Here is an 18,285-nt window from a genome sequence, read left to right on the forward strand (position 1 = left end):
AATGGAAAAAGTGTAACTTATTTCCATGACTTATAGTTTGACAAAGTCAACGAGCTTAGTGGTTCGAAATGTTTCTAAGAACAGCTAAGGGGTGCCCTACCTCATACCTTAGCATGGTAAGCATCACTTTCTCTCTTGAGAATATTTTCAGAGAACTTCGATAAAACAAAAATCAGACCGCTAAAAAAATTCACTGTGATTCTCAGTCACCAAGTTAAGCAAATAAGCTCATATGCTCCTTATATTAACAGTATTTAGAGTATGAGGCGTTATCTATTATGTCAGTAATCATAATACTCACTTGATCCTATTTTTTTCTGATCTTTGCCAGGAGAAGAATAAGGTGGCAATGTCATATTTTCTTCTTTAAAAATCAGTGGAGTCGATGCCAGCTGAGTGTATGCAGAGGGTTTTGCCCTCGGAGTTTTAAATGATGTTTGATCAAGCCAGTCAATGGCACCATCGAGTTCTCCTAACAATTTAGGCTCATGTGAGGGTGCTTCTGCGCTGAGTTCTTCAAACCAGTTGAGACTGATAGGCCCTAAGTCTATGATGAAAAACATAGAGAAAACCGTGTTTAAAACAAAAGGGAAAAGTAAGAAATATGCCAAATAGCATGCAAATAACAAATGACAACGAGTTCACACATTATTAAAATAGGATATAAAACAGAAATCTTCATTCTATGTCTGATACATGTAACAGAAGACCACAATTAGTTGTAAATTAACACAAAACAAATGCTCCATGCAGGATTTGAAAACACACCAGGCATATAAATGCAGCATAATGCACTGCTCCTTCCACTGTCCTACTTGTGTTTATTCTGTTTCTAGAGAGCTTTGAATTCCAATACCCACAACATATACAAGAATGCCTGCCCAAATTCTCAGACCATTAACAAAACTAATCAAAGAGCAGATAAATAGCCCCTTTGTTTAAAATCAAAAGTATACTTCTGGCTTTCAGTTTATCTCTTATTTGACCCAGACCGGCAAGTTAAACAGGCTTCTTTTAATATTAATACATCATACATCCACAGGTACATTTGGCAAAAGACTGAACCTGGTCTTCATGTGTGTACATAAAGAGGCCACAGTAAAAGAACAAGTACAATAAAAATAACTGAGCACACAATATAAAGAAAGCTCCAAGTATACAATTAAAAGGAAAAAAAAAAGAAGATATTGGCAAATACAGATTTGTAGCTAAAACGCTACAGCTTAATGCTGTACACAGAGCAGATGTGTATAAAATACTAATGTCCATTAAGCAACCCTAATAAAAATTATTTACTGTAGAGAAGCTGTACCTGATTCACTGCAATGTGCCTTAAATATTTCAAAGAAAGTCGGTCTTTCCACAGGCTTGCAAGCCATTTTCTTCTCCATAACATTTCTTCTCCACACCAGTTGTTGACAAACCTAAGAATAAGAGAACTTCCATACAGTGCTAATCTAATGCCTTGGGACTGCGAGTCCGAACTGTGCTCTCCTGCACTTCTTGGCAGGCATGTGGTAACTCAGCCTGTTCAGCTTCAGAAGAGTGACATGTGTTCAAACATGGTATGAAAACAACAGACAAGAAGAGCACAGGGAATTCACAGAATCACTAGGTTGGAAAAGACCAACTGGATCATAGAGTCTAATCATTCCTAGTGGTTTAGTGAATGACAGGAAGGGTTGGACTCGATGATCCAGTGGGCCCTTTCCATCCTAGTGATTCTGTGATCAATCACTAAACCATGTCCCTCAGCACCTCATCCACCTGTCCTTTAAACACCTCCAGGGAAGGTGAATCAACCACCTCCCTGGGCAGCCTCTGCCAGTGCCCAATGACCCTTTCTGTGAAAAATTTTTTCCTAATGTCCAGCCTAAATCTCCCCTGGAGGAGCTTGAGGCCATTCCCTCTTGTCCTGTCCCCTGTCACTTGGGAGAAGAGGCCAGCACCCTCCTCTCTACAACCTCCTTTCAGGTAGTTGTAGAGAGCAATGAGGTCTCCCTTCAGCCTCCTCTTCTCCGGGCTAAACAACCCCAGCTCTCTCAGCTGCTCCTTGTAAGACTTGTTCTCCAGCCCCCTCACCAGCTTTGTTGCTCTTCTCTGGACTCACTCCAGAGCCTCAACATCCTTCTTGTGGTGAGGGGCCCAGAACAGAACACATGATTCAAGGAGCGGTCTCACCAGTGGTAATAAAAACACCAAGGAAGAATAGGAGAAAAACCAGGATGGAACCACAAAATAGTTAGGGCTGGGAGGGGCTATCGAGTGCCGCGGGCAGGGAGGCGTCCCACTAGGTCAGGCTGCCCAAGGCCCCATCCAACCTGGCCCTGAGCACCTCCAGAGATGGGGCAGCCGCAGCCTTCCTAGGCAACCCGTGCCAGCGTCTCACCACTCTCACTGTGAATAATTTCCTCCTTACGTCTAGTCTATCCCCACCCCTCTCCAGTTCACCCCCGCTCCCCTCAACCCTATCGCCCTGAGCACCTTTTTAAACACCTCCCGGCAGGGTGTCCGCCAGCCGCCTCAGAGCCGCAGGGCGCGCGCGGCGCCCGCGCTTTCGCGCCACCGCCTCGCGCATGCGCGCTCACGGCGAGGGGGGGGCGGAGCAACGGTCACCGCCCGCCCCCTCCGCCCGCGCGGGCGGAGGGGGCGGGCGGTGACCGTTGCTCCGCCCCCCCCTCGCGCGCACCGCCCCCCCCCTTAAGCCCCCTCACAAGATTTTGCATTATAGAGAAATCATATGTGTCTAATACGTGCTTGTATTACTACAATCACTAGGTTGGAAAAGACTCACAGGAGGCTGAGGGGAGACCTCATTGCTCTCTACAACTACCTGAAAGGAGGTTGGGGAGAGGAGGGTGCTGGCCTCTTCTCCCAAGTGACAGGGGACAGGACAAGGGGGAATGGCCTCAAGCTCCGCCGGGGGAGGTTTAGGCTGGACATTAGGAAAAAATTTTTCACAGAAAGGGTCATTGGGCACTGGAACAGGCTGCCCAGGGAGGTGGTTGATTCACCTTCCCTGGAGGTGTTTAAGGCACAGGTGGACGAGGTGCTAAGGGACATGGTTTAGTGTTTGATAGGAATGGTTGGACTCGATGATCCAGTGGGTCTCTTCCAACCTGGTGATTCTATGATTCTAGGATCATCAAGTCCAGCCATTCCTATCAGTTGATAGAAAAGCAGCACATGGACAATCTCCAAGTAATAGGGCAATGAGAATGCTCAGACCTTTAATACTGAGAAAGACTTCCTTTCAGAGATGTCATTGCCTGCTTTCTTTGCTCAGTTGTCTGTGGAGTACTCTGTTTATCTGGGCTCTGTTAAGTTTCCCACTTCCACTTTTCCTTCTTTTCATAGAATTACCAGGTGGGAAGAGACCCACCGGATCATCGAGTCCAGCCATTCCTATCAAACACTAAACCATGCCCCTCAGCACCTCATCCACCTGTCTTTTAAACACCTCCAGGGAAGGTGACTCAACCACCTCCCTGGGCAGCCTGTTTCAGTGCCCAACGACCTTTTCCATGAAAATAATTTTCGTAATGTTCAGCATGAACCTCCCCTGGCGGAGCTTGAGGCCATTCCCCCTTGTCCTGTCCCCTGTCACTTGGGAGAAGAGGCCAGCACCCTCCTCTCCACAACCTCCTTTCAGGTAGTTGTAGACAGCAATGAGGTCTCCCCTCAGCCTCCTCTTCTCCAGGCTAAACAACCCCAGTAAGACTGTAAACAGGAGTTGTGAGCAAGCAGGCTTTCCCCTACTGTGAGAGACAAGGTTCTCTCAGCTATGGCTGAACAACATTTGTTCATCTTTGGAGGGTCTTGCAGAGGCGTGATGCTTCTTGAGTGCTGATGACTTCTCTGGGCTCACACAAGTCTGTCAAGATCTTCAGTGATTTACAGCTATGTAAACAGACCATATTCAACCCCGGGGTTTGTTATTGCAAATAACAGATCTTCTAGGCCTATGGCTGCATTTCTTACCTAAAATCAGAAAGGCTTCTGGGAGTAGTGCAAGTCGGCTTGTGTGCACGCTGAGCTGAGGGCTGGCTCTGTGCAGGCCTTGACCTTCCACAAACATCTGAGTGAGGCAAGGAAGGGAAATCCTGTACGTGATAGCTGGAACAGAAGCTTTGTGGTCTGTATGTCTGGGCTTCCCACACTGCATGCTCGGAAACACATTGGCTCTGGTTTCAGCTCAGGCACCTGGATGAAGCTGTGGGAGCAGCTCTCCCTTGGCTGCCAATCCTCCCTCCCTGCAGCGAGCACCACACCTGTGGCCAGTTTCCCCATCAATTAGCAACCAGCAGCAGCAGCTGTCCAGGTAAGATAAAGGCAGGGCAGGGCAACCATCCACACTGACCTTTCTGTGGCTGTAATCATGGAGGGTTTTGTCTTTCCCCCCTTCAGCATGGGCTTTAGGGGCAGCCTCACACCGAGCCGCAGCAGTGACCCCTTGGCCAAGCAGCCCAGCTGGAAACAGAGCAAGAGTAGCAGTGTCAGCCCCTTCCCAGGGCGTCCGCTCACCCCGATGCCCTCTGACTACCTGGATGGCTGCCGCCGGGTGCAGCTCCAGACCTTGCTGTCCCAGGTGAGCCCAGGGCTTGTGCCGCGGCTGCACCAGGCCAGCACCAAGGAGGTGGGCGTGCAGGTGAACCTGCGGGCTGATGCTGCTGTGCAGTGCTCACTGGGACCTCGTACGCTGCCTGCTGAACACCCCCTCGGCCCTGCTGCCCTCTGCACCCAGGGGCACCTTGCCCTCTACTCACCCCTGCTGGACCGTCGCCCCTTTGTGCTGCCTGGGGCTGCTGGGTGCCAGGAGGAGGAAGAGGCACCTGAAAAGATCCTGGAGGAGCAGAAGGTGGAGGATGGTAGCCAAGAGCAGCAGGAGGGTCAGACAGAGGCTACTGTGTTGAGTGAAGAGACAGCAGAGACCCCACAGGAGGAGTCTGTGGTCCCCCCACGGCGGGCTGCCTTCCAGGTGTGTGGTGCTGGGACCTCATGCAGCCTGCTCTGGGCAAGAGGGTTGGGGGGCAAACTGTGATGTGGATTGGAGAGAAATCTGCTCTTAAGCAGTAAAAGGCATAGTGATCCCCGTGCTGGCTTCCTGCTCAGGTCTGTGTCATGGGCTGGAAGACCCTAGGCAGTGCTGGCTACCTTGCAGTAGTGGAGCCTTCTGCCTGGGAAAACAGGTGGTGTAGTGAGGGAGCAGGGCTGGGTGTTTTTGTGGTGCTGGAGGCTACTCGGTGAACTTTCTCTCTGCAGTTTTTGGAGCAGAAGTATGGCTATTTCCACTGTAAAGACTGCAAGACCAGATGGGAGAGCGCCTATGTGTGGTGCATTTCTGGAAGCAACAAGGTAGCTAACAAGTCACTTTCTTGCTCCTGAGACTTCTAAGAATTGCACTAGGAGATGGCAATTCAGATGCTTTGACACCAATTAGGGGCACCCTGAGCAGGGCTTTATAGTGACTGAGTACTTGCTTTCTTTCAGGTGTACTTCAAGCAGCTCTGTCGCAAATGCCAGAAGGGTTTCAATCCGTATCGAGTGGAATCAATCCAGTGCCCAGTAAGTTAGATTTGTGTCCTGGTAAGACTGGCAGTGTTTATATATGCTAATAATCTACAGTTGCTGAATTTGATATTGACTTTATCTGGAAGAGAATTTTTCATCAAAATACTAGGAAATGCTATTGGGGAAAGGGGTAATAGGATAGGACTCCCTCCTCCTGCAGGTGGCTTACTGAATGGAAAGTCATTTGTGTATTGTGTGTAGCTCCAGGAAGGGTAGGGTTCTGTGCTGCTAGGTGAGAAGGGTCTTGCAGCTTAAGTGTCCAGGATTTTGATGAGGATTAAGTGGATCAGCCTGAGTGTGTTGATGTGATTAAAGAAAACTAACATAAATGAGCACCCTTAATTTATAACTCATGTCTTCTTTCTAAAGACCTGTTCAAAGACTCGTTGTTCCTGCCCTCAGACGAAAAGGCATATTGATATCAAGAGACCTCATCGCCAAGAACTTTGTGGCCGCTGCAAAGGCAAGAGGCTGCCCTGTGATAGCACTTACAGCTTCAAATACGTTGTCTGATCTGCGTATCCTTTTCTATGTTGTGCTTTGTCAGTCTCTTGCAATGTTTTGACTTAAGGCTTTTGACCTGGCATTGGATAATGGATAAAGATTGTTATTTATAAAGTATGGACTTCATTGTATATATGCTGTGAATAAAATTCAATAAACTTTGCACCACTTTCTTACCCCTTAGTTTCATCTTTCTGGGATGAGAAGGAAAGTGTATCTGGAATGGAACTTATTTGAGTTCCTAAAGAAAGTAGGCTTTGTTTTTAGCTTACTTCTAGGCAATGCCAAGATTAAAACTGCTATAGCAAGATATTCCTTTGCTTGCTGAAGCTGAACTAGTGTGGAAGATGCTCATGTTCTGGAGCATAAAGGCTGGGGTAAATGTAGCTGCAACTGTCTTTTCACACTGCCTTTGTCAAATGTATAAAAAAAAAAAAAAAAATTGCATTTTGATGATCAGCTGCTCTGTGCCAGACCATGTCTGTGAGCTCTGAGGAGAAGTGTGAGCTTCAGATGTTTTTCCAACTGAGAAGGAAAAACTGTGATGGTGTGTAACAAGTTCTTTAGGCTTTGTGTCCTAAAGGAGTCCCTGTGCCCCTGACTTGAATAAAAGCTTCTGCTTCAGAAGCTTTGCTGGTCATGTAAGGTACCTCCAGGGTAGGTGGCTGCAATATAACTGAAGGCAGTAACTGGATGTGTTTTCATGGAGACAGATTGAAGTCAGGGGAATCCTAATTATTACAGTACTTATGTTGTAGATGCATGGTGGGGTGTTAACTGCAGTTTATGTTGTCCTAAGACTTCAGTGAGGCTTTGTTGGGAGTATATTGATTTCTACCATACCTGAAATTTAGAAGTGATGTTAACCACATCCCTTTCTTATGTTATGGATTTTGTTGTACGTGTGAAGAAGCACAAAATATTTTAGGTTGGAGGGGACCTGTGGAGGTCTTCATCTTTAGTGGAGGGCCAGACTGCATCAAGTTGCTCAGTGGATTGTGCTCTACCTGCAGGACAGTACTGGTGGACAGGAGGTGGTCTATCCAGAGACCTGTTCTGTTCAACTTCATTACCAGCATCCTGGGAGATGCAACAAAGTGTACTTGTCAGGTTTGCAGGTGATAATGAACTGGGGGGACCAGCCAATACAGCTGAGGCCAGTACAGCCAGTTGGAGAGATCTCAGCTGACTGAAGGGATGGGCCAACAGGTGCTTTGTGATGTTCATCAAGGGCAAGGGGAAATTCCTACTGTTGGATAGGGAAGGCCCTTTGCAGTGACACAGACAGGGGACTGCCTGGCTGGGGGGCAGCTTGTTAAAAGTTCCTTGGGGTTTGGTCCTGGCAGCAAAGAGTGGCAACACCATCCTAGCTATATGAATAGGACTGGAGCAGGGGAGGTGATTGTCCCCCTTTACTCAATGTTCATTAAACCCCATCTAGATTGCACTATCTGGATTTTGTTTATTAGTGTGTGAAAGATGCTAATAAGGAGTTCAGTCGAGGTCACCAAGCTGGTCACAGGGCTGAAGCGCTTGCTCTGTGAGGAGACACAAAGGAAACTGGGCTTATTTAGTCTGAAGAATCAAAAGCTTTGGGGAACATAACAGGTTATGGTTATGTGGGAAAGATGGAGCCAGACCCTTCACTGTAGTTTATGGCAGTAGACTGCTGAACAACATGCATAATAAAAAAGGATTTGGGTTCAGACTAGATAAAGGGAAAGCTTTTCTGTCATGAGAACAGTCAAGTAGAAGGGGTTGTCCAGGAAGGCTGTGCACTCTTTATCCTTGAATGTTTTCAAGACCTGACTGGATAACAATAATGAATAGAACCATTACCAATGTTTTTAACAGAAACAAACCTTCAGCTCCACTTTGGATTATTTTCAATTATGAAGCTGCTTTAGCTAACATACTCTTCCTGGTTGAGTTGTAACTAGACTGACAAAAGCATCACTGCGTTTCTCACTGGTTTCTTTCAAAACACCACAGATCATAGAAAAGGTGTCTTTTGGGGGCAGCTGGTCATGGATGCTGTCTGCAACAGTACAGATTCAAACAAGAACACTGTCTACACAAGAAGCAAGTACTCTGCTGAGATTGTGTATGAGTTTTATATTTTAGTTAAATGGATGTACTGACCCAAATATCAACCAAAGTTACTTCACAAAAACGGTAAGTGTATTTACAGAGTGAATAAGTTACACGGTTGTCAGAATAAAAGTGTCTCAGATGTGCAACAGATTTACATGCATACATTTAACACTGGACAGCAGTTAAATGTAAGAAAAAAACCTTACAGGTATGACTCTTGTATATACATTACAAATAAAATAAGACATCTCTTTAAAGAAACTTAACATGAGAACTTGCATTTCACGTTAATATTTTTACTATTTATACTCAAAATTTATATTAAATAAAAATCTGCATGCATAACAGTTCAAAAGATTTGACTCTGTGATGGAACTTTCTCCTACAAAATGACAAGTTAAATTAGATCAACATCCTTTAATAGTATAAATATATTCATAAAAGCAATCCTCTAGTAAAAAGCAGCCAAGGTCCTTTAAAAAAAAAAAAAAAAGAGAAAATCTACCAAGACCATTCGTTGGGGGCCTAAGAACAGACCTCTGCAATATGATCCAGTACCTTCAGAGACAGTAGCCTAGTGACATTAGGAAATGTACTTCATAGCAGCTCGTTGTTTTAAGATACAGTAATCATATTCAAATTACAGTTACATTGAACTGTAGTCCATTTACAGTTTGTTTCATATACACAGGCTCTCAGCTTTTGACCAACAAGTTTGCGAGATTCTGTGGCCAGCTTCATTCCGCCCATCTTTCACTCAATGAAACAAAAGAAAAAAGGAAAAAAAAGTATAAGTTTTTTTAACAAAACATTATTTTGTGAAGGAAACATTGCACTTTTGCCAACCTAAAATTAATTTGCTATAAAGGAAGTATTGTTCAGTGTAGTAGGCTTTGGTATGCAATGGAAGTCACTTCTTCAGTAGTGAGTTGCAGTTGCTCAGTGAAATGCTAACTGATTTTTGTGCAACAGAGGATGTTGTCCCAGATGCTCTATGCTACCTTTGTCCTTACAGTATTGCTACACATTTGAAGTTCAGCCCATCTCTTTTTAGAAGAAATCCTAAATGTAACAAGAGTGAGTACAGTTTGACCAAACCTTTGTAAGGCTGAGAAGACACTGAGCCACCTCACTCCAACAGGGCAGCACTCCGAGCTTGAAAGAGGACACAAGAGTCCTGTCAGAGACTTGTGCCGGAAACGCTGGAGTCTGGAAGAAAAGTATTGATGACCCGGTAACTCTGAGCTCTGCGAATCATGTCACGGATCTCTATGTTCAGTTCCATTAATTTGGTACAAATCTCAGTCAGGCTCTGGTTGGAGCCCACCAGTGCGTAGGTGCCCGTCTGACCCAAGGTTTGGTGCCGGAAGTAAATGTTCAGTAGTGTCTGGACTTCATCATCAGAGCTACTTCCAAAGATATCATTGGGCCACAAAATCCTGCAGTCAAACAGGGAAAGAACGTGTGTGTCATTATGGGTTTATTAGCACAGATGGAAACTAGGGGACCAAGCTCTAAAAGAAGAACTGACTCACACACTTACAAGCAAAAAGCAACTCACTGTTTTATGCTACTTATTTGTTACTCAGACTCAGGTCATGCACAGAAATCTCATAAAAGCGCAATTCCTATTATTACAAAAACAAAAAAAAGCTTAAGAAAACTCATTCAAATAAGTGAAAGTGGAACTGGGCTGAACGTTAGCTGATGCTGGTGACAGGCTCCTGTGAGGAATTAGCTCCATAAAAAGCTTCTTAAGACCCTCACAGAATACTTTCAATCTATGCAACATAATTAAACATCTTCACTGCTGTAAGCATATATGTTTGTGTTACTGATTTGCTATCAGTACTTATGGCACTCTCCTCCAGAAGTTAATGATATCATTAGCCCCATGTACCTTGGTGAAACACGTTCCACTAATTCTGCTGGCCCAGCACATGGCATTTAGTACAAAGTTAGGGAGATAATAAATGTATGCTGTTCTATTTGCATAAAAGTCTAATATGAGCCATGTGGCAAAACTTGCCTGCATTCTCTTATTTGTTGGACGGCTTTGACAAGTTCATTGTTTTTCAAACACTCCAGCATGGACTGAATTGCTGCTTCTGTAGAATTGAATGTGGGCTCAGATTCCGTTGTCAGAGGCTCAGCTGCAATTGCAGCAGTAGCTTCCTTAAGATTTTTCTTCAATTCACTCAGTTCTCTTGACATATTTAACAGCTGTTCCAAGGAGAAAGAGGAGAGATGGGGATTTTCATTCTATATAGGCACCAAGGGGTCCAGGTATTTCAAGTCTATTCTTACTACTACATTGGATGCACACCTTACAGAGAAGACCCCAGCTTAACACAAGGACATTTCTTGATCTCTGTGCTCTGTACAAACTACAGATTTTTAAGCTTTGTGCTTCCTTTAACCCTATGCTATATTTCTGATGATCATTCAACTTAAACTGATGACCTCAAAGGTATTTTGAAGTACTATATGTTTTATGCAGTTACTGAAAGTAAACTTGACTAACAATAATGCCCTTGGTTTTCTTTTAAAGTAAGAAACATAGATTTATCTGAAAACAGAAAGCTATCTGGCTCAAAAGCAATAGTGTGCTGCGTCAAAAATATTTAAAGAAAAAAGCTTGTAGAAATTACAGACTTTAAAAGAATGATGGTATTAAGGCACTTAGTTATTTAAATTTTTAAAACAGATGTAATACTATTTGGAAACATTAAACTGATTTCAACTTGTTTACCCAGAGAACAAGATGAGGTGATACACTTGCAATCAAACTGTAAAGTAGCTCTACACTACACATCTTTGCTTGCTCAGGTATGACAGGATGCAAGACCATTTAATAGCTGCTAATCAAAGACTCTTGCAGGCACTTCTAGTATGATGCACATGCAATGGAGACAGTTTATATGGCTGGAAATTACAATACATGATTCCAGAAAAAAACTTAATCTGCATCCATATTAAGACTAATTTACCAAATTATTGTGTTATTGCCATACTAACAAGTGCTCCTGGCCTAACTGTCTCCATAAAGTTCAGATAAAATCATTTGAGATCTAGGAAGAGGTGTTTTCTGTATGTTTGAAGAAGGCTCATTTCCTCTAAAAATTAAGGTCTCAGTTAAAATAAAAATAAACCACTTGCAGATGTTCACAGAGTTCAAGTCATCCCTACACATAAAGTGTGTGGATGAAGTTAAAATTCCATATATCATTCTAGTTCATTACCAGTTACTGAAATGACTTTTAAAGACTGAATTTATAAAAGATCCCGGTCTATGAAAGTAGAGCCAATTACAAAAAATACAGCATCTCGATTATATTTTGATGCAGATGCTCCTGTATTGGAGGTTTTTGTCTGCAGATGAATATTCAGGGTGAAAACAGTGTAATCTTTGGTGTAAGCCCATAGAAAGACAAAATAAGAACATGAAAGTAAAGTGGTACTTTCAGCATAAGACTTTGTGACATACCTCTGGCATGGAACTGACTTCATGCACTTGTCCGATAAGTTTGCAATAGGACTGAAAAAGCAACAGCAGCTGGAAATGCAGTTTATATAATCTCTGACATAGTTCCAATTGCTAAGGAAAAATTTGTAGGAGAAGACATAATTATTAAAGATCAGTGAGTTGGGGTCATTTTCAATATCTAATAAAACACATTGACATAGTTCAGTTCTTCAAAAAACATTAATTTACTGGAGTGCGTTCAAACACTATTTCAGACAACAAGTAACATTCTTTCTTCTGCAGGTAAGTCATACACAACATTGAAAATCAAAATGGTAATGGCTAGCTCTGGTGTGGTCCATCTCAGCATCAATCTCAGAGCAGTTTATATAGGTTAGCTTTACTGTCTCCAGGTTGCAGAAGGCAAAATATGGGGAAAGTGACTCTCTTGCAGAGACTATGAACTCTTTACAACTTCAGAAATGGCCGAAGACTTCTTCTAAGAGGATGGAAATCCAAGAAAGAAGCAATAAAGGAGTTGTCCAAAGCTCCAGCCCGCTTCTCTGAGAGAAGAGGGAGAGAAGCGATATATCCAGCCAGGAGCAGGAAGGAGGAAATGGAAGCTCTGCAACTTAAACCTCAGCTCATGGATTTTCCACCATCTTAAAAACCTCATACAACAGATGGATGGAGTTTCACGTGTAAGAGGACATCTGGCTTCCATTCCCAGATTAAGTAAATACTGTTCTATGAATACTAACTTGTTTCTTCCAGTGTAATGCACAGGACTGCAGAGAAGGTGTCAGATGCATTGGAGTAACACACGATGGGCACGTCTGCCAGAGAAGTCAAGTTAATATGCTCATGGTCCTAGTATCCATGTGTCTACCAGGAGGGGGAATCTTGCGGATCATGGTGGGGAAGGGAGGAATTTTTAATCTTTGGCAAATTACAGAAGAAATGAAAACTCTGCAAGTGCTAGTCAAGAGTCCTCCAGACTCTTTGGCAGGAAAACCTTACATATTTGATTTGTCTTCTCTTACAGACAGTGTCCAATGCTGGGCTCAGTGATCTTCCCATTTGCTTGGAGGAACTAGAGCAGAGTGTCATGTCAAATATGGCAGAAAAGAAGATGCTATTAATGACTTTGCTTCCTTAAAGCTCTTCATACATGCCTAGCTACCAGCACATATTTCAGCTATTTGCTGAATTGGGGTCAGTTGCAAGCAACAGCACAAATACTAATGAAAAATACTTTAAAAATGTCAAAAGCATTAATATGACTCAGGAGTTTGTTTACATAGAGTTCAATATGTAAGTGCCGGGTTTTTATTAATAAGCCAAAATTAGAACCATATCCTTAGTGTTCCAGTTCCCAGAATTTCTGCAGCAGCCAGAAAGGGCTGAGGTCAAAAAAGAGCAAATTTCAGCATTGTTTGTCAGAGAGGGGTGGACACCAACTGTAAATCTACAAACAGCCAAGGGCACTGCCATAACCAGGCAGAGCTAGTGTCCTGAAGGAGGTTTATGGAGCAGAGTGGGAGCAGAAGATTGCCAAGCCAGTAGGTGCCAGCCTGGCAGGGCTTGTCCTGCTGAAGGCCAGGCGGACAGGGCTGTTTGCACCTCAGTGTTGAATGTTTGTTACTGGTGAGTGGGGCCAGAGTGTTCTTTCCCCAGTTGGAAGGGAAGAATCCCACCAGACCTGATACAACAGCAAAGACCCATAGGATCTGTGGTCCAGGCAGATCCATGGTGGGGAAAAAAGAGGAGGAAATGTATGTGTGACCTGCTAGAACAGAACTGACTTGTGAGCAGGATCAAAACCTACGTGTGGTAAAGAGAACGAAGAAGTAGGGCATGAGGGATGCTGTCTGTTAAATAAATCTGCTCAGAGCCTGTTCTCTGTAACTAAAGCCACAGAGCACCACCAATCTTGCATCCATGTGGCTAACTGTTCTCCTTCCAAAATAGTGAATGTTTAAATACAACCTCCTGGAAATGGCTCTGGCTTCTGTCTTCTCTTGAACCATGCTCGGGTACGTGAGGGGCTGGTTGGTGCCCCAGCCAGGGAAGGTGCCAACTGCTAAAGGCAGCCCAGGGAAACACACTTGCTCCTTGGTCCTGCTTAGTTCACCAGTAGGAACACAGCCTAAGGTTCTCTGGTAGGGATCAAATTCACTCTATTCAAAGTTTTGAGAACTGGCACCACCATGTAGCAGTTAAATACAGACACTTGAAGTTGTCAGGGAGTTAAAAATTAATTGAAAACCAAGACATGGACTAACACAATTAAAAAAAAAAATGTCATGATAGCTTGGCATGTAACACACGATATTTTTACTCCTTGGAGAATAATAATTCAGTTTCACCCTTCTGGCAGCTAACCTGAATGGAGACAAACTACAGCCAAACTGAAGACTCAAATTCGACTCACTTAGTACAGCAAGCAACTCAATTTTTGTTCTTCCTGAATACGTATTAGAAACAAATAATGGTGAAAGAATTCATCAACAAAACCAATTTGAAACATAACTGTCAACCTGTAGTTTTTCATTAGGACAAATAGAAAATGATGAATTTTAAAATAACAAAAAACCTTATCTTCCACTCCAGCATACTATATCCATTCAAAGACTTGATTTTTTTAAATTTATGTAAAGAACCATTTAAAACAGCATATGAAGGCATCAGAATTTTGGAATAGTATTTTTACATTTCACAAAACACACCTTAGTAAATTATTTTAGTCACTGCATGTAGAACCACATATTCTACAGGAAAATTACAACAAAAAAGGAAAACATGCTTAGAAGTAAAACAGTAAAATTGGGGTGTATTAGTCCATCTACAGATGGACAAAATATGAAAGAACTTCAACTTACTGCAAGAGATTCCATTTGCTACACAGCAAGCATGGCACAGGAGAAAAGGAAAGGAAAGAAAGTATAGTGTCAGTATAATGCATGCAATAGGAAGCACAGCCCATCTTTAATAGCATAACTTGTCAGCAGTATTAGCAATGCTTGCCTCAACCTGATAACTGGTTGGAAATATCACATACAACATGCATAGCATTCCTAATAAAATCAAGCTTTAATTCTAATGGTAAATTACAGTCTAAATATCCTCAGTTAGATCTTCAGATTCATTAGTTTCAATTTATCCCACTCAGCAGCTCAGGAACTTACAGTGAAATTGTGTTATAAAACTCCTGAAAAAATATTTTCATTTAAATTTGATTTTTTTTAATAGTAAAAAGAGCAGAATAGAACTTTATTATTTATAAATATTTTGTTATTTATAAATAATTCTATTTCTCAATGAAATAGAGCTAATGACATTTCCAGGATATGCTTTGTGACTGCTGCATTTATTACTTAGCACGTTACAATGGAAATGTTTGCATATAATTTTCAAGTTACGACTGTCATAAGAAAAAAATAAAATCCATGGGAAGTGCCAGTTTGGTTTCATTACACAGCAATGCTACAAGTTCAGACACCTCTGTGTTCTTTCCTCTCACCAGTAATGATTCTCTGATTCTCGAGCTATTAAAATGTCAGTGTAAGTCCCATTGCGATAGTAATAAACATTCTAATTGACCTGCATTGGCATTTCAAAGACAGGGGCACTAACTTCCCTCCTCAAAATAAGTTCTTTGCCAAGAACTACCATTTGCATTTTGTGCACTTCTAATGCCACTTTCCTAATTATAGATAGATTACATTCTCAAGACATTTTAGATGAACAGATTCATAACATAAATGCTACAACTAACAGACACAATGACATCTGCCTAGTTGCAGCCAGATGCCAGTGCCTATACACAGTGAAAAAATATTTGGAATTCTTATTAAAATTGTTTACCCTACCACCAATACAAAGTCAGCAAACGCAGAAATGTGAAATAATGCTAACTTAGAAGAACCAAAAGGAGTATTACCATCTGGCTTCTTTCCATGGGCCTTATAAAATGTATGAAAAATGTTGTCCCAAATCCTGCACTACGCTGCTATGAAACCATGACAAACTAAGCTTTAAGCTCTTGATGTTTAACTTTATGCCTTTTACATTACTCAAATAGTTTTTTTCCTTCTATTTAGTACTCTCAAAAAACTCCTTTTATATCTTTGCTTCCATGCAGTTCAAGATAAGTAGAGGACGAGAGCACACAGATCACCGTGCTTCAGTAAATTCACAGGTGGGCTAGCTTGTTTTTTTCCAATCTTGTTTGTCTCTGATTTAAGCTGCTCTGAAGTTTAGCACGTCACTGAGTTTCATTTGGACTTTCAAAATATTCGAATCCACATGTAAGCTCTAATTTGCCATGGAATTTACTTTAAAGAAGGGGTGCATGGGATGCAGTAAATTCCATGGTCTCTTTTTCCAGAAAATACTGTCTTCTCTGTACTGCTCACAAGCCAAAAAAGGGGGTTGAGAAAGGGTTTTCACATTACATGAAAAACTCTTCTTCTTCACTGAAAGAAAATATACCAGATACAAAATCTCCCTAAACTACCCATGCTGAAGTCCACATTGTTCTACAATTTCATGACTGTAACTTATCTTCCTCTCTCTTTCAGCATAAAATGAAATATTCCTTGGAAGTTGAAAAGACACTAATTATTGGACTAAGTGATAATTCTTTTAGTCCCCAGCAGCAAGGGCTCAGGTGGGATGACTCTAGCCTTCTCTCTTCTCAACTTCTAGTTTAATTTCTTCAGTAAGGGAAGTGTTGTTTTAGGTTAGTTAGTAAACAATACACAATTAATGGATTTGGCAACTGCAAATACTGAATGTTCAGAGCCTTTGGATCACTTGCAGAGTCCTTCATGTGACGTCTAAGAAGAAGATCTCCACCAGCAAAACTTTGATTTAGTTTTTTATTGAGAAAAAGAATTACTGTTCTTTAATACTAAAAGACCAGGAAGATAGCAAAGCACTAATCTTGAGATCACCGGCTTTCTTGCTTTTTTTCAAGGAATCATTTTTACATACTGAAAAGAGATGAGAGTTACCCTATTATTTCTTAAGACATTAGCGTTTTGATGGCAACACAGTCTGTGCTCATTTATTGGTACAGGGGAGTCCTGTTGTAACAAAATAACTGCTGTGTGCAAGGGTTTTTAATTGCAAGTGCATTTTATTAGGGTGTTCTATTTGACTTGACATTCCAGCAGATAAAAGCTTTTGCTACAGTCTAGGAAAGTTGGAACATATACACACGAATTTGTGTGTGTATATACGTACATACTGAGAGAGAAAAAGACAGATATAATGTATGCTGAGCATTCTTAAATATCCACTGGACTTGAAGGATAATAGGAACTATTCTACCTGGAGAAAACTAAAACACAGCTGGTTCCTCCTTTAGAAAAGTTGCCTATCCAGGCCAATTTTACCTCACTGTCAAATCATGGGTCTGTCAAAAAGACATGGGTCTGTCAAGACATGGGTCTTAACAATGAGACTCATTGTGCCTTAAGCTTTACTGTAACTTAGCTCAACTCCAGACAATGGTCCCAAGAGGTACCCCTCCAGTCTTACTGGTGGCCTAGAGCAATTGAACCTTTACCCCCAGGGAAACTCATAGCAACAGGTACATTCTAAATTTTGGGGGCATTTTTCAACAGAGTACAGCATGTTCTAAACATCCAGTAAACGTCTGAGTTTGCCTCTGGTGAGTTTTGGAACAAGTAAGGTTTAAGAAAGGTGTATACTAACTTTAGATACAGAGTAAACTGAATATCTCATTAGGAGATAAATACTTGAATTAGCAGTGCCAATTGACCAGAAAAATAGGATCTTCCATGTATTTCTTTTCCAGGAAAAAGAACCAAAACCAAAACAAAACCAGTCTTTGAGTAGATTAAAAAAAATTCTGTTCAGTAAAGTTGAAGAATATACTGATAACTGTACCCATCTAAGACTGTTACACCTGGACAGACAGCACAATAATATATGCAGTTATCCTTTGTCTATAAATTGACTCCTCTGTCCTTGGGACTCTGTTGCTCGATGTAGCATCAAAGCTTACAAATCACAGACACATCCAAATCATGTAATCTGTTGCAAGAATAAACAGTGGGTGGGCAAGGTGAGACATTCTGGGACATGAAGCTTTCACCCAGTTTCAGTAAAGTTGCTTGCTCTAGCAGCTGACCAAGACAACTTCTTTTCAAGATTCTTCGATGTCAAAGCAAGCTATTTTTTACCTTTGCCCATTTTCAGTAACAATGGTCAACAAACCATGGACAATTATTTTGAAATAACATCTAATTAGAGAATCCAGTGCCAAGTTAGTTACTAGCATCAGCAGGGATTTGTGATGCAACCACTTGTGCCAATGATGAATTTGGTCTTCTGTCTTGTCAATGGAGGGGACTATTTTCACCTCAAGATTTTTAGCAAGTGGGGAGTTCCGAGCATCTAAAATTTCTGCCTTCTGTAGAGCAAGGTGTTGCTTTTTCTTCCTTACAATTATTTCTGAACCTTTTCCAGAAGGATCTGGGTTCCGTCTTTAGCTAAGCAATTTTTTTATGCCAGAAGTTTATAGCAAGATTCCAAGACCTAGTTTAGTGTTCAGTGTGACAGATTTTTTTCCCCCTACAACTAGTAGACTCTTAAGCCTTTTGGGCTGAGGAAGAAGA

At 42.0% G+C, this 18,285-nt stretch overlaps 3 protein-coding genes across 11 annotated transcripts in view; 1 reads left to right on the forward strand and 2 right to left on the reverse strand.

Moving 5' to 3' along the window:
- Positions 1 to 1,394, reverse strand: part of BRCA2 (BRCA2 DNA repair associated) — a 39,973-nt gene extending 38,579 nt beyond the window's left edge. The window contains exons 1-2 of the mRNA XM_069882653.1: positions 1,313 to 1,394; positions 302 to 547 (exon numbers count right to left, since the gene is read on the reverse strand). Of these exons, the coding sequence (XP_069738754.1) occupies positions 302 to 547; positions 1,313 to 1,391 (325 nt within the window). The 5' untranslated portion in view covers positions 1,392 to 1,394. The remainder of the gene's footprint in view (positions 1 to 301; positions 548 to 1,312) is intronic.
- Positions 1,395 to 4,302: 2,908 nt separating this feature from the next.
- Positions 4,303 to 6,145, forward strand: ZAR1L (zygote arrest 1 like). Its single transcript, XM_069850011.1, has 4 exons — positions 4,303 to 4,978; positions 5,263 to 5,355; positions 5,491 to 5,565; positions 5,941 to 6,145. Exons 1-4 carry the CDS (start codon positions 4,379 to 4,381, stop codon positions 6,082 to 6,084), a joined length of 912 nt encoding a protein of 303 aa, XP_069706112.1. The 5' UTR covers positions 4,303 to 4,378; the 3' UTR covers positions 6,085 to 6,145.
- A 2,030-nt stretch (positions 6,146 to 8,175) lies between these two features.
- FRY (FRY microtubule binding protein) overlaps positions 8,176 to 18,285 on the reverse strand; it is a 212,841-nt gene continuing 202,731 nt past the window's right edge. For 7 of the 9 annotated variants that reach the window (XM_069882639.1, XM_069882631.1, XM_069882600.1 and 4 more), the window contains 4 exons: positions 14,518 to 14,535; positions 11,657 to 11,767; positions 10,199 to 10,392; positions 8,176 to 9,608 (listed from right to left, as the gene is read on the reverse strand). In XM_069882639.1, coding sequence (XP_069738740.1) covers positions 9,350 to 9,608; positions 10,199 to 10,392; positions 11,657 to 11,767; positions 14,518 to 14,535 — 582 coding nt within the window. In that variant the 3' untranslated portion in view covers positions 8,176 to 9,349. The remainder of the gene's footprint in view (positions 9,609 to 10,198; positions 10,393 to 11,656; positions 11,768 to 14,517; positions 14,536 to 18,285) is intronic. The other 2 variants (XM_069882592.1, XM_069882623.1) reach the window with 1 other exon arrangement.

This window comes from Phaenicophaeus curvirostris, chromosome 1 (assembly GCF_032191515.1).
Source record: "Phaenicophaeus curvirostris isolate KB17595 chromosome 1, BPBGC_Pcur_1.0, whole genome shotgun sequence".
Classification (NCBI taxonomy): Eukaryota; Metazoa; Chordata; class Aves; order Cuculiformes; family Cuculidae; genus Phaenicophaeus; species Phaenicophaeus curvirostris.

What these genes read in the sequence shown, in the direction of transcription:
- ZAR1L (XM_069850011.1), top strand. Translation starts at nt 4,379, where the DNA reads ATGGAGGGTTTTGTCTTTCCCCCCTTCAGCATGGGCTTTAGGGGCAGC. An exon ending in CACGGCGGGCTGCCTTCCAG is followed by an intron (nt 4,979 to 5,262) that starts GTGTGTGGTGCT and finishes TTCTCTCTGCAG; the next exon opens with TTTTTGGAGCAGAAGTATGG. An exon ending in TGGAATCAATCCAGTGCCCA is followed by an intron (nt 5,566 to 5,940) that starts GTAAGTTAGATT and finishes TTCTTTCTAAAG; the next exon opens with ACCTGTTCAAAGACTCGTTG.